At 35.6% G+C, this 15,894-nt stretch overlaps 1 protein-coding gene across 2 annotated transcripts in view; it reads left to right on the top strand.

The window, feature by feature from the left end:
• Positions 1–15,894, top strand: part of USO1 (USO1 vesicle transport factor) — an 87,630-nt gene that overhangs the window by 56,115 nt on the left and 15,621 nt on the right. The window contains exons 10-14 of one of the 2 annotated variants that reach the window (XM_011224883.3): positions 6,337–6,477; positions 8,408–8,496; positions 9,048–9,202; positions 9,605–9,816; positions 11,242–11,262. In XM_011224883.3, the coding sequence (XP_011223185.1) occupies positions 6,337–6,477; positions 8,408–8,496; positions 9,048–9,202; positions 9,605–9,816; positions 11,242–11,262 (618 nt within the window). The remainder of the gene's footprint in view (positions 1–6,336; positions 6,478–8,407; positions 8,497–9,047; positions 9,203–9,604; positions 9,817–11,241; positions 11,263–15,894) is intronic. The other variant, XM_002919160.4, reaches the window with a different exon arrangement.

Below are 15,894 nucleotides of genomic sequence, written 5' to 3'. Positions count from 1 at the left end.
TGAAGGGATCTGGTGATGTGCAAAAACATATATATATCCTGCCAACCAGTGAAAATTTAAAGTGTTGGAGGAGTCCATTCGTGTTTTATAGTTTAGGGTACTATGTAAGGAATTATTTTTTAAGAAAGTGTTGCTGTTTAAAAAGTAAAGTACTATTTTACCCCCCAAAAAATGTAGACTAGAGTACTGAGTATCAGCAAAAAAATTCTAAGTACATAGTAAATTGATTCTTTAAGTNTGACTTGCTTTCATTGAATTTTGCCAAAGACTCAGTTTTTATAAAAATAGCTCTGTTATTATATAGTCATTTGCTCATATCTATAGGGAATACATTCCAAGACCCCCAGTGGGTGCCTGAAATCATAGATAGTACCAAACCCTATATATACAGTGTTTTTTCCTATACATACATACCTATGATAAAGTTTAATTTATAAATTAGGCACAGCAAGAGATTAACAACAACTAATAATAAAAATAGAACAATTGTAACAATATACTGTAATTAAAGTTGTATGAATGTGATTTTACTTCTCTGTCTCTGAAAATATTGTGCTGTACTCACCTTGCTTCTCGTGATGATGTGAAATGATAAAATGTCTATGTGATGAGATGGAGTAAGTTGAACGATGCATTGTGACGTAGCATTAGGCTACTATTATTAACCTTTTGACACTAAATCAGGAGAAGGACCATCTGCTTCTGGACTGCACTTGATCACAGATAAGTGAGACCTCAGAAAGTGAAACTGCAGATAAGGGGGGACTGTTATTTGGCAATTTATGTAATAGTTAATTAATAATTAGTGCAATAGCGTGGTTGATTTGTAAATTACAAAAGTAATTTTCTCTTAGATACCATACCAAAGGCATGATCCATGAAAGAAAAAGTCAATATGTGGGACTTCGTTAACGTTGAAAATTTCTCTACAAAACACTGTTAAGCTACTCTAAAAAACAGTCTTTTTTTTTTAAGTATTATTTATTTAAGTGATCTCTACGCTCAACATACGTCTTGAACTCAAACGGCCCTGAGATCAACAGTCATATGCTCTTGCAACTGAGCCAGCCAGGTGCCCCCAAAAAATAAAGTCTGTTAATTAAAAAAATAATTAAAAAGAGCAACTGATTTTTGTAAACATAAAGCTCAACTAGTAGGAGTAAAAGTGTGGGTGTACCATACAGAGGAACCTACTAGCTGTGAACATCTAGTATCAATCATATTTTTAACAAACACATCCTTAATTAAACTAGCACTTAGTAAAGTAGAGATCGCTTGGCGAGCTTTAAGCCATGATAACAGTGTAAGCTGTAGCGCAGATGAAAGTACCCTGTAGAATAGTATGTTATAAGCAGAGATAGGAATAAATGGAGAACAGGAACCAGGAAGGACAGGGAGCCTGAGGAGTGGCCAGAGATCTGTAAGGAAAATGAAGGAGAGAGTAGTTAGTGTTTTAGAAACCAAAGGAAGAGGAAGTTTGAAGGCAGGACATCAAGACAACAATGTCAGGTGCTTCTTAGAGATTAAATAAGATGTGGTTGATTCATTCAACGAACATCTAATAGTGACCTGATATTTATAGATCTGATATCTTGTCTCTGTCTCTTACTCTGAGAACACAGAGTAAGTCCCTGTAGCCTAGGAGGGCATTCACATTTCTGTCTTTATGAATTATAATCTAGTGGAGAAGACAGATACTGTATAATAAAAGGAGCAGGCTTTTGTGAAAACGTGTAGCTGGTGATACTAGCCTGGTCATCAGGTCTTGATGTTTAATCTGGGATCTGAAGAAAAAATATAAGTTACTGAGGTGAGTAGATAGTTGAACAGAGTGGTCAAGAGCTCAGTGGGACCTGAGAAAAAGCACACAGCTTGTGGCCTATGGTCATCAGGAGTCAGAGCAGGCTTTCTTCCTTGCCGTAGTGAAGAAATGCTGAGCTTGGAGATTTGTCTTTTTAAGTGTTTGGTGGAGGGAATCTGGGTGACTCAGTCAGTTAAGTGTCGGACTCTTGATTTCGGCTCAAGCTCAGGTCATGATTTCAGGGTCATGAGATCGAGCCCCTCCTGGGGCTCTGAGCTCAGTATTGAGTGAAATCTGCTGGTCCCTCTCTCTCCCCCTTTGCTCCTCCCCCGCACACAGGCACGCGTGTGCATGACTCTGTCTCTCTCTAAAATAAATAAAATCTTTAAAAAAAGAAAAAAAAAAGATTCTCTCCCTCTTCCTTTGCCCCCCCCCCCCAGCAAAAAGTGTTTGGGGATTGAATTTTTCTTCGGGTTATATCAGCCTTAACACTTTCATTTTACATTCTTTTCCCAGGTATAGTAGTGGAAGATTGTCTGATTTTGCTCCAAAACTTGTTAAAAAACAACAATTCCAATCAAAATTTTTTTAAAGAAGGCTCATATATTCAACGTATGAAACCTTGGTTTCATGTTGGAGATGAAAATTCTGGCTGGTCTGCACAGAAAGTGACTAACCTGCACGTAATGCTACAGGTATACTGTAGTTAGACATAAATGTGATAAGAATTTTGACAATGTTCCTTTCAAAGAAAAGAAAATTGCTTGTGTTTGATAAATCTAGGATATTGAGTTGGTTTCACATGGGCTTAAAAAAAACCTTTTAATATGAAGATTTGCAGTTATGCTCAGAGATCCTCTGCCATTAACCTCCCCTCCCAACCCCCATTACATACACCCATCACTCAGCTTCAGTAATTATTAACATCCGGCAATGTTGTTTCACCTTTTATTCCCCTTTCTTGCCCTGCTGGATTATTTTAAAGCAAATCCAAACATAGAGAGTCCTGATGAGTTTTATACCCAGGGAATAATAAGAGTGTTGATTTGAATTTTTTAAATCTGCTTTCTTCAATTAAGGCTTTAATGTTCAGAATACTATGTTCAGCAAATAAATCCATTCAGTAAACATTTACTGGGATCTAGGAACTGACTGCTAGGAAATGAATGATAATGTGCCTGCCCCCAAAGATTAATAAACTGTTTTAAATCCGATATGGGTTAAACTGACACATCACCTGTAATTTTATTTAAGCTTTATGGTGAAAGCTTAGTGGTGATGGATAGTAAAAGTGAAGACAGTAGGATCCCAAATGACTTCTGCATCAGAGAATATATGAAATTCTTTGAAGTATTTTACTTACTTATTCCTTTATTATTCCTTCTCAATCCTTAAGTTTATGCACTAGCCTCCCAACTTACTGACTCTCTGGTGAGTCTTATGGGTCTTTGAATATCTCTGAATTGTGCCTGCCTTCCTGAAGTTGTTTTCCTCAAAACTAGATCGATAGTTTCTCTAGTAATTAGAGTCTGAATACTGCTGCATGCCCTGGGAATTGGCTGTGTAGGGTTGATTGATAATTAGGGTGACCAGATGCCCCATTTTGCCGGGATAGTATTATTTTGTAATTACTGTAACAGTGTCCTCTTTCACTTCTAAACTGTCCCAATTTAGATAATAAATTATAGTTACCCTATATAGAATATTCCTAAGAACGGTGAGGAAAATATTTAACGGGAGAACATGGATAGAATCTTTCTATTTTATACTCTCCCCTTCATCATTTCTATTTTCATGTGTCAGAATTACATATTTCAAGACTGTATTAGTTTTTCATACTTTCAAAATAGCATGCTAAGTAGTAAGCTTGCTATCTTTGCCCAACACCACTTTCTTAATAAAGGAAATTCCTCTAGAGAAGTACCTTTCAAAATGTGATTAGACAGAGTGAAGGGATCTGGTGATGTGCAAAAACATATATATATCCTGCCAACCAGTGAAAATTTAAAGTGTTGGAGGAGTCCATTCGTGTTTTATAGTTTAGGGTACTATGTAAGGAATTATTTTTTAAGAAAGTGTTGCTGTTTAAAAAGTAAAGTACTATTTTACCCCCCAAAAAATGTAGACTAGAGTACTGAGTATCAGCAAAAAAATTCTAAGTACATAGTAAATTGATTCTTTAAGTATTCTTTTTTTTTTTAAATGATTTTTTATTATATTATGTTAGTCACCATACAGTACATCCCCGGATTCCGATGTAAAGTTCGATGCTCCATTAGTTGCATATAACAACCCCAGTGTACCATGCAATACGTGCCCTCCTTACCACCCATCACCAGTCTATCCCATTCCCCCACCCCCTTCCCCTCTGAAATCCTCAGTTTGTTTCTTATAGTCCATAGTCTCTCATGTTTCTTGACTTACAGAAAGTGAATAAAATGTTGAAGAATGTAAACTTCTAAATAAAGAAGCTGAGTTTAATTCACTTTAATATCTTCTCCATCTCAAAAATTGAGTAGTTGATATATTTATGATTTTATAGGCCACAGGTTATCATCTGCTTTTCAACCTGTTTCAGGGCTATTTCTTTATAGCTTTATGTAGGGTTGCTTGTACTTTCAGTTCTCTATTATGCACCAAATGAAAATGCATCAAAAATGGTGGTAAACGATCCTATTTGGATAGATAACGTCCTAGCTGGAATTATTCATCATTGCAGTTGAAATCATGATTGATTTTAAAAATTCCGTAAGTTGAAATTGATGTGCTTAAGGATATTTTATTCAGATTTTACAGATTAAATTTGGGAGAAACATCTTTTCAAAAATTTTTTTAGTCATAAAACATTTTAATTTTGTCCTGAAATGATAGTGTTATGACTAGTTCTGCCTCCTATTCCTACAGGCATGTATACCCTTGTAGACCATTTTTTGGACAGATACTGCCAGCAGCTCTCAGAAAGCTCATTACCTTATGAGAGAATCCTTTTCATTTTTGGGTAATGCTAGTTATTAAAAACTTAATCCATATGAGTCAGAGTCTGCCTTGGTACAACTTCTACAAAATCCCCCTTTGTTTTGCTCTCTGGGAAAATACAAGTCCATTCCTTACAGTATTTTACATATTTGAATGTTGTTATTAAGTCTTCTCTTGTTTTCTTATCCTTATATTAAGTAGTCCCTCCTTCAATCACCTTTTCCTACTTCTCTGCCATCTAGAGAATTGATAATTGCTTTTTCTTTTTTTACATCATCAATAAAGATACCCAACTGCTATTAGATTATATTAAGTAATTATTGTTGATTTTGTTAGGTACAGTAATGGCTTGATGTTTATGTTTTTTAAAATCTTTTTTAGTTAGAGATGCATACAGAAATATTTATGGGAGAAAAGACATCTAGCTTGGTATTTGCTTTAAGTATGTGTGTATATATATATATATGTATCTATGTATGTATTCACGTAAGGATAAGAGGGGAATAAATTAAAAAAAACAAAAGCTATGGAGGCCTAACTGGAAAGGTCTAAGGATTTCAACCAATAGGTAATCCTAAAGCCTCTCTCTAGTGACATCAGTGTATTAATCAACCCTCTTTTTTTTTTTTAAGACTTTATTTAATTATTGGAGAGAGAGAGAGAGCATGAGCTGGGGAGGGCCGGGGGAGAGGGAGTGGCAGACTCCCTGTTGAGCAGGGAGCCCAACTTGGGGCTCAATCCCAGGACCCTAGGAACATGACCTGAGCCAAAGGCAGATGTCCAACCAACTGAGCTACCCAGGCACCCTTAATCAACCCTCTTAATAAAGTATTATCATAAATTTCCCATTTGATCTTAATATATAAGGCTTTGCACATACATAGACCCATGTCTAATTTTAAAATACAAGATATAGATACAATTATTTTGAAGATTTAACTGTGCTGAACATATTTGGGATGACATTTTTTATGTTTCTCAGATTTCATGTTCAAGTTCAGACTGATCATAGAGCCATAAGGATTTAATTAGCATTAACAATCAATGAGGCCAATCCCTTCCCTAATGCATAAATCTTTTACCATGTCTTCAGTTGTTAGTTTTAGTCTCTCTTTAAGTATCTCCAGTTGAAGGGGAATTTATCACACCTCAAGCCACTCTGTTTTCAGATCTACTCTATAATTAGGTAGTTCACCTTTACTTTGGTAAGAAATATACCACCTGCTACTCATTCATTCATTCATTCATTCATTTATTGAATATAAACTATGTTATAAATACTGGGCTCGTTCTTCAGAATACAAAAATGACTGAGGCAGTCTGTGCTCTGGGAGTTCACAATCACCTGAAGGAGACAAAGCAGAGTAAATGGCATAACGTACTGTGCACTGTTACAGAACTGTTGTTGCCATGAAAGCCTGGAGGGAAGAACACCTAGATATGGCTGAGGAGGTGAGGGAAGATATTCTTCGCATAGATATTCTTGTTCATACAGGTGATGTCCCTCAAGACTTTTTAAATCTTTAAAAGACACATTTTGTTTTCTCTTTCTTCCACAGCTTGTTCGTGTACTGGTGTCTCCCACCAACCCTCCAGGCGCTACTAGTAGCTGCCAGAAAGCGATGTTCCAGTGTGGCTTACTGCAGCAGCTGTGCACCATCCTCATGGCCACCGGAGTTCCTGCCGATATCCTGACTGAGGTAAACCGCACGGAGGCAGGGCTACTCAGTGGAAGTTGAAATCGGGAATCCTAAGAAGAATTAGATGTCAGCTAAAGGAAAAACAGGAAAACTTAGCCATTTTTATATGTTAAATTCCTTATTGATCCTACTAAAATGTAATTAGCATAATGATGACAGTATTAAGCCCCAAAGGTATACTCATTCCTCAAGTTTAATAGTATATAAATAATGTTAAAGCTTACACGATTTCTCATTAAATTTATTGTATTCAACAGGAGTGCACAGTATGATTTATGTTTTTAATTTTGAGAACCATATGACTTAGTCAAGTAAGACTTCAGATTTGAGTAGTCTTACATATTCCTAGAATTGTAAAATTTTTTTCCCTGATGTTTGGCATTTTTTGTTTCCTACCTATTAAGAAAAGGAAGTTAGTTCGAAGAAAAGAAAGGTTGAGTTTATTTAAACTATTTTTAAATTTTTCTCAAATTAACACATGCACATTAAAAGAACAGATGATAATAAAAGTTCTATAACAAAAACCACTATCTTTAGCCTCACTCCTTCCTCACTTAAGTCTTGCTTCTCCTTTGTGTAATCCTCTCACTTCCGTCAGTAATTTGTGTTTAAATCAGTAATCAGGGATTATAATTTTATGACTATATATGCTTAACTAACATCATTTCCATCCCAGGCATTTTTCTTTCTGGAAGCCTTCTGTCCTCCTGCTCCAATATGGGCTGTTTATTGTCTCCTTCTGTGTACATCTCTTGTCCTGGTACTTTCACCAGCCCCCTAGGATCTCCTTTTACTTCTCTCTTGACTTAAATCCCTTAGCTAGCAGGCCATGTCTTTACCCCCTCAACCTTTTGGCTCATTATCTTAGTTTACTTAACTTCCTGAAAAAGGTAAATGGCAAGAGAACTTGTTTTTAGCTCTTTGATGTCATTTCTCTATTTTCAGAGTTACTCTAATGTTTGGCTAGGTATGGATTCAGAGTTGAGAATCATAACACTCAGCTTTCAGAATAATCATTTCAGTGCTGCCTTTAAAAAATCTGAAGCCATTTTTTTTTTTTTAAAGATTTTATTTATTTATTTGACAGAGATAGAGACAGCCAGAGAGAGAGGGAACACAAGCAGGGGGAGTGGGAGAGGAAGAAGCAGGCTCATAGCAGAGGAGCCTGATATGGGGCTCGATCCCATAGCGCTGGGATCACGCCCTGAGCCGAAGGCAGACGCCCAACCGCTGTGCCACCCAGGCGCCCCTGAAGCCATTTTTAATCTTAATCCGTTTTATGTAATCTTTTTTTCTCTAGAAACTTTTGGGATCTTCTCTTTCTCATTTCCTGAAATATCCTGATGATATGCATTACTACAGACTTTTTTTTTTCCCTCCCCAATTATTTTTGGCACTCACTGGGCCCTTTCAAGCTGTAGACATGTGTCCTTCAGTTCTGAGAATGTTTTTCATATTTCTTGATAATTTTTTTATGTTCTGTGTCTGCAACTCCATTAAAAGATTGTTGGACTTTCTGTGGACCTAGTTGTCTTTTTATTCTATTTACTTGGAGGTTTTTTCAATTTCATCCTTAAATTGAAATTTTAATTTGTTATATTTTAAATTTGTCCTCTGATTTTATCCTAAAGTATCCTTGTTTTGTCGAAATAGATTCTGTCTCTTAGAGAGTACTATTAATTTTAGTTTTTTTATATTTTAAAAGCTTGTAGTCAGGTGTTATTTCTAATTAGAGGCCTGTGCTTAATGTTTTAAAATGTTATTTCAAGAAAGTGTTAGAAGATTATAATGCCTTCACTGCTTTTTTTGGTGTCTGAATTTTGGCATTTAAAAGCAAAACAGAAGGATATAACATTTTCTTCTTTTGAAAACAGGTTTTCTTCCTTGACTTTCTCTCTCTCTAAATGTTTATTTTCCCCCCCCTTAATAGACCATTAATACTGTATCAGAAGTTATACGAGGCTACCAAGTAAACCAAGACTACTTTGCTTCTGTAAATGCACCTTCAAACCCACCAAGGTAGGAAAAGGGCAATCTTGCGATTCCTCTGAGGAAGTCAAAACTTACTTTGGGTTTTTCACGTATCTCGTATATACATCTTATTCTCTTAAGAAGGTCAACTGTATGTTTTGAAACTAGAAATTATCTGACGAGATAAACATGTTGCTATTTTATTTTATTTTTTTAATATTTTTTTATTATATTATGTTAGTCACCATACAGTACATCCCTGGTTTTTGATGTAAAGTTCGATGCTTCATTAGTTGCGTATAACACCCAGTGCACCATGCAATACGTGCCCTCCTTACTACCCATCACCGGCCTAACCCTAACATGTTGCTATTTTAAGAGAGTTTGTGGTCCTTAGAGCTTAGGTACCTCCTCCTCTGTGCCTTAAGCAAACAGATCACCTGTCTCCACTGCAGGATGGTTCCTGTGAAATGGAGATAGAAACAGTAACTTGCTGGCCTTCTGGTTATGGTTCTTCAGTCAGCAGCAATGGCTGGTTATTGATTCGTGTACTTGGGTTGCAATGTTTCTTTTTGTTCTTTTCTTTTTAAACGCAACAGACCGGCAATTGTAGTTCTTCTCATGTCCATGGTCAATGAAAGGCAACCGTTTGTACTGCGCTGTGCTGTTCTCTACTGTTTCCAATGTTTCTTATATAAAAACCAGAAAGGACAAGGAGAAATTGTGTCAACGCTTCTACCTTCCACTATTGATGGTAAATAATTTTGTTCTAATTTCTGTTTTGAAACGTAAATAGTCTCTCAAGCTTTTAATAGTAAAATATATCCTAAATGATAAAGGACATGGGATGTAGTGGAATATTTAAAGTATGGCATTTCCTTGAATTTGCTTTAGAAAGACAGTTTTTAATTAAGATAGTAATTTTCTGGAATATCATCTCATCAATTTGATGCCTAAAAGGTTCTAACATTTCTTTGTCCTGCTACCCTTCTTACAAGGTCTTTTTTCATCATCTTTCATTTTTGAAAAGCAGGCTTTTACAAATGTAACTTAATATTGCTAATTAACAAATTTTAAAATAGTATTTCATACTATTTGTGTGTGCGTGTAAAGCAACATTTAATTTTTTACTATCATCTCCCTGCCATCTTTGTAGCAACAGGTAACTCAGTCTCAGCTGGTCAGTTACTATGCGGAGGTTTATTTTCTACTGATTCACTTTCAAACTGGTGTGCTGCTGTGGCCCTTGCCCATGCTTTGCAAGAAAATGCTACCCAGAAAGAACAGTTGCTCAGGGTTCAACTTGCTACGAGTATCGGCAACCCTCCAGTCTCTTTATTACAGCAGTGCACCAACATCCTTTCACAGGTAATGTGGCGAGTAGAACTCTCTAAGGGGGGAAAAGTCTCAGCTATACATTTTCATGTCAGTGATACAAGGATTTAAGGACATCCTTAGTAGATGCAGATGAAAAAGGAAAGAGGTACGGACTCATTGGCTCATTGTAACCAGAAATAGTTTGTGGAGAGAAAGTAATCAATATTCTTACACGAATGGTTTTGCCAAATAGTTAATAAGATCTGCTTCATGATAGAAACACATATTCTGGACAGAAAGGTGTTTTGTTTTTCTTTCTGTTTCCTTTTACATCATCCACTGTGTTCTTGCATGTCCTTTTCTTCTACTCCATGGCCAAATTTGGGTCAGTTTATAAGAGGGCATAGAACAAAGTGGTTCATAGCTCTGTGCATTCCTCTTTCTCTTCCCAAACTAATCGATATCCCTTTCAGAAAACAAAAGTAGAATACCAGTCCATCACTTATATAACCATCGTCCTTGATGTTTATGAGCTCTCAAATCATCAAAACCCTACGGCACATAATTTAGCCAGTAAGCAGAGAGAAAAGTAACTATTTGCATTCCTCTAGAGCCCTAGTGAAAACAGCAGAGCTTCACCGGAATGTGATGCAAAGGTATTTCAGAATGTCACTTACTCTTGGATGATTTCCCCCACACACCAGCCTTGCTGTTGAATAGTTCAGGATCGCTCTTTAGCAAATCTACAGTCACCAGCATTCAGAATCACCCAGAGTAAAAAATGTATTTAAGTCAAAAACTCTGCTTTCCTCTGGAATTTTCCAGTTTTACTGCCTCCCTCCCTGTGATAAGGTCCTGAGTCCTTCTTAATTTTTAATCTCGTCACACTCATTGAATTGTTTCATTGTGAGCTTTTAAAGAGATATCAGTGCCATCCATAGGAAGCTATAAATTAAAGGTGAAGAATTATGAAGAATTAACTATGGTAAAAAGGGGGTTGTACACGCCCTTTGTTGTTTAAAATCTGTTTACTTAGATTGAAAGCTTATTTTGTCTTTGATTTATCATTTATTTCTTAGTGACTTGAAAAAACTACCCCCAAATATTCATATCCTTATGTATTTAATACTTGTCATTCTCATGTTGCTGTCTGTTGTAAATAGCTTCTCTTAGGCCAAATAGCGATTAACTGACCACCACCACCAGAGAGTTTGCTCTAACATTGTCTTCACAATTAATGCATAATGAGAAATTCTCAAGATAGTGGTGTCTTCCCACTCTGAGTCATCATAGTGCTATAAAATGATCCTTTCTCCCCCAAAATGTGGATGCATTGTTACATAATAAAAGATCAGAACTGTTCTGTTCCACATTATTGGTGTGGGTTTGTAGAGACCGTCTGTGAGGGATTTTTCTACTTTTAAATTTTTCTAAAGCAGTAATATTTATGAGTAATTTGTAATGTATAATTTGCAGGGTGATAAGATCGACAGACGGGTATGTATTGCTTGTTTAAGCTTAGGCATTTCCCTCTTACAACAAGGCTTTTCTTTGTCTTGGGTTTTGCTGATGGTTTTTTTAACTGCTTGTTTGAAGTTGTATTCTACTCACACCTTCATGTGTCAGCAAGTTTCTCTCTGTCATAAGTGGCTCTCCGGTTTTTCTCCGGGGGTGTTTTCTCCGTGTAGTGGTGTCACTAAGAACTGTGGGAAGGATGCTGAGGCTCTACTTGTGCTTCCTTTGGGTATGCTTGCACTTTCTGGAATTCCTGGGTTTGGGTTTTTTTGGTGTTTTTTTGTGTGTGTGTTTCTTCACCCAAGCTTGTTTGTTTATTTCCCCCTGAAACCATTTCGAAGCTAGTAAAATTTAGGGTGAAGAATTTTGTCTTTAGCTAGTCACCACATGAAAGAATGTGATGACTTTTATATTACTTAGATTATTGAAAATGTGCAATAGTAAGTATAATTTTGTAATTTGAAAGATTTTTGAATTAAATATTATGGGTAAATCTGTCTATAATTCATATGGTAGTTAACCATTGGGGGTTAGTTTTTGATGTGTGTGGGGGAGTGTGATTTCTGTTTGGTTTTGATTTGTGTGTGTGTGTGTGTGTGTGTGTGTGTGTGTGTGTGTGTGTGTGGAGTGTTTGGCCAAAAAGGAGTGTACCTTAATATTTACGTTTGGTCATACGTTCAGTTGTCCAGTGTTGATAGTGATAAACTGAAGTCCTGTTAGGAATTCTGTCTTTGTGTAGGAGCATGATTTAACACCTGTTAATAACACACACAGACATACTTGGCAGCTTTAGCTTCCAGAATTTTTTATATTAGGTATTTTAAAAGTATACATGTCAGTGATTTAGAAGTGAATTTTTTGGAGGTATAACTTATACACAATAAAATGTACAGACCTTAAGTATTCAATCAGATGATTTTGATACCTTTGTAACCATCACCCAGAATAAGATGTAGAATTTCAAAATGTCAGAAAGTTCAGCATGCCCCTTTCCTATTAATTCTCTATTCCCGGAGACCACTGCTAGAAAGTGAATCTAATCATAATACTCTAGAACCTCATTGTAATACTTGAAGAGTAGAAGTTTAAAATGTTAGCTTTTTGTATTTTTATAAACAACGTAAAATACTAAACTTGAAATCCAGGAAGTAGGAATAAGAGGGACTTTTATTTAGAAAATAATAAGGAAAATGTAATAGTCTCTGTTACAGGTAAGATGATTCAGCTTCGTTTATTTTGTTTGTGGTTCTCTTCCATCCTGTAAAATTCCGTGATTTCTAGTAACTAAACCCGCAGAATGCTCTGAAATTATAATTTCAGCATCCATTTATTTTTCCAACTCTCAGTGGTCTTGGGGGCTGAAAAGAGATACATACTTTTCTTGACTTGAACCTGTAAACAATCATACAAACAAATATAAACATATAAACAAAATGAGCAGTTTCATGAAATTATTCTAGAAAGTGAAATGTGGCTTTATATAACATATATAGAGAGAGAGAGAGAGAGAGTTGGTCTGGGTGTTTATCTTATAAAGAATCCATCAGAAGATCAGTGCAATGGCACAGAATGTTTCGATAGCCTTTAAGGTCTAATTTCTAATTTTATTTTTTGGAGGATAGAGTAACTTGATCAGGATTTTGTTGGATTGATCTTACTGACAGTTTGTAATTGTACACTGGACAAATACTATAGCATTTTTGTACCTATTAATTTATTTTCATTTCATTTTGGAAAATTAAAAAAAATAAAAACTAGGAAGTAGGAATTCTACTACCCAAAGTAACTGTTGGTTAAACTTTTTTTTTTTTTTAAGTAGGCTCCACACCCAATGTGGAGCTTGAACTCATGACCCTGAGATCAAGAGTCACATGCTCTACTGACAGAGCCAGTCAGGCACCCCCAGTCTTTTTTTTTTACTATACTGTTTATTTATATAGGAGTGGTTATACATTAGATTCCATTTTGTATTCTGCATCTTTTCTTACAAATATTTTCCATGTTATTAAACACTAAATAAACATCAGTTTATATGATTGCATAATATTTCACCAGATAGATATAACATTGGTTAGTTAACCATTTCCTTATTTTTGGACATTTAATTATCTTCCATTTTCTTTATTATAAATCATGATTTATGAACATCAGGATAATATAATCTGCACAAAAGAGCATTATTACACAGTCCTCACTTGCATGTTTCCGATATGCATGACTTTCTATTAATGTAGCAAATCAAGGACCACCTGTATTTCACTAAAGTTTAAAAAAAAATTTATGCCAGCAATTTTACTGTTTTTTCCTTTTCCCAGTTCAAACTTTATTCTGCCATCTATTTTAAATTTGGGGCATTAGTCCTCCTTTTAATAGGTAGAGACCAAAGAATTGCATAACTAGAAGGGATGATTCAGAATTTATAGCACTCGTAGAACACTTATTTGTGTACCATGTGCTGTTCTAAGTTCTTAACACGTTTTAACCCATTTAATCCACTCCACAGCTCAATGAAATAGGTATTGACTATTTCCCCTATTGAAGGATAATGGTAAGGTTTCATGCTGTGAAGTTTTAGAACCAGGATACAAATCCTGGTATTTAGAGCCTATCCTTTTAACGTCTGTGTTTGAGATTACTTAATCCAAAGGCCTCTGTTTAACTAAATGAGGGAACTGGGACCCATATAACATATTGAACTTGTACAAATAGGGCAGTAGAAGATTTGGTTCTTCTAATTCCCAGCCAAATATTTTCACTGATACCATACTGCCACTCTTAGAATTCAATTCAATCTTTAAAAATATGTGTACCTACTTTAAAATATATATGTATATACATGATTCTGAAATCAAAATGATATAAAAAGTATACAATAAGAAGCGTTGTCCCCACCCACCCCTGTCCTGATTCCCTGCCTCCTATTATTTGTTTCTTCTATTGTCTTCAGGTGCTTTTTATGCCTAGCCACTGTTTTTTTTTTTTTTTCCCCTAACTAATACCATTTTGAACCATTAGCAAAATCAAATAAGATTGCAGTGGGTTAGATTATGTAATTCCCCACAACCTCACCAACAATGTGTTATCAAACTTGTATTTTTGCCAATCTGTTGCGAGGTAAAAAATGTTATCTTAGTGAGTTTTAATTTGCATTTCTCTTTCCAAAAGGTTGAATAGCTTTCTATATGTTTATACACCATTTAAAGCTTTTCTGTGAACTTTCATTTCTTACAGTTCATACCGTCTGCCCATTTTTCTATTGCGTTGTTAAATCATTTCTATTTTTATAGGAACTCATTTTGTATTAACCCTTATCTGTGATAAGTTACAAATATATTTTGCCTGATATGTCATTTGTTTTTTGACCTTGGTGTTTTATTTTGGATTTTTTTTTTTTGTATCAGACTTTTATCGCTTCTACATTTTATATCGTACTTAGAAAGGCCTTCCCGAGGATTTTAACAAACTTGCCCATATTTTTGTCTCATGCTTTCTGGTTTCATTTTTTGCATTTATTTAAATCTTCGTTCCATTTTTCTTGATGAACCATATGAGTTATGGATCCTCTGACCTGTTTTAGATATCTAGCTTGTTGTCCCAACATTTTAAGTCCTCCTGTATCCCACTAATGTGTATATGCTATCTTTTTCATACACAGAATTCCCATTCATAGATGAATCATTTCTGGACTTTCTGTTCTATCCCTTGATTCCTGTCTGTTTATGACGTGGTACCACCTCATTGCTGTTTTTCTTCCTTTTTTTTTTTTACAGTTTAGCTGTTGTTCTTGCACATTTAATTTTCCATATGAACTTGAGAACCAGGTTGTTTAGTTCGGCAGGGAGAAGAAAAACCTTTTGGTATTTTTATTTGGATTACATAAATTTTACAGATTAATGTAGCATTAATATCTTCATGATTTTGAGTTTTTCTAAGGACATGGTGTCTTTCTATTGATTTAGGTCTACTTTTGTGCCCTTTAGGAGTGTTTTTAAATTTTCCTCGTTTAGGTTTTTTTTTTTTTTTAAGGTTTATTCATTTACTTGAGAGAGAGAGAGAGAGAACAGAGTGGGAGGGCACACAGGGAGAGAGAGAATCTTGAAGCAGACTCCCTACTGACCCAGGAGCCCAGATGGGGTGGGCAGGGCTCAATCCCAGGACCCTGAGATCATGACCTGAGCTGAAATCAAGAGTCTGCCACTTAACCTTCATCAGCTGAGCCACACAGGTGCCCCAACCTCGTTTAGGTGTTACACAGTTTTGGTTAGGCTCATTCCTGAGTACCTTATCTTCTTTTGTTGCCATAGTTTAAGTGGGGTGTTGCATTCTGTCTTGATTCTAACTAGTTTTGTTTAACTTTGCTGTTCTTACCCTTCAGTTAGACCCCAAAGGTATACTTCTAGAAGATCCACATTTAAATCTAGTTACATTTTTATTTGGACACCAGCCAGTGATTTGATAGGATGCCCTGTATATACAATGTAGGTATTTTTGGTACTTGCAGATGGTATTCCAAGGAATAATAAATTTTTTGTATATAACTAGGGGAAGTCAATGAAATATTTGCATTTATTTACTTGGGTAATTGAAAGTTCTCTGTGGCACATAGTCAATTGA

The sequence above is a fragment of the Ailuropoda melanoleuca genome, chromosome 11, assembly GCF_002007445.2.
Source record: "Ailuropoda melanoleuca isolate Jingjing chromosome 11, ASM200744v2, whole genome shotgun sequence".
NCBI lineage: Eukaryota > Metazoa > Chordata > Mammalia > Carnivora > Ursidae > Ailuropoda > Ailuropoda melanoleuca.
This window is presented reverse-complemented; position numbering and strand designations above follow the sequence as displayed.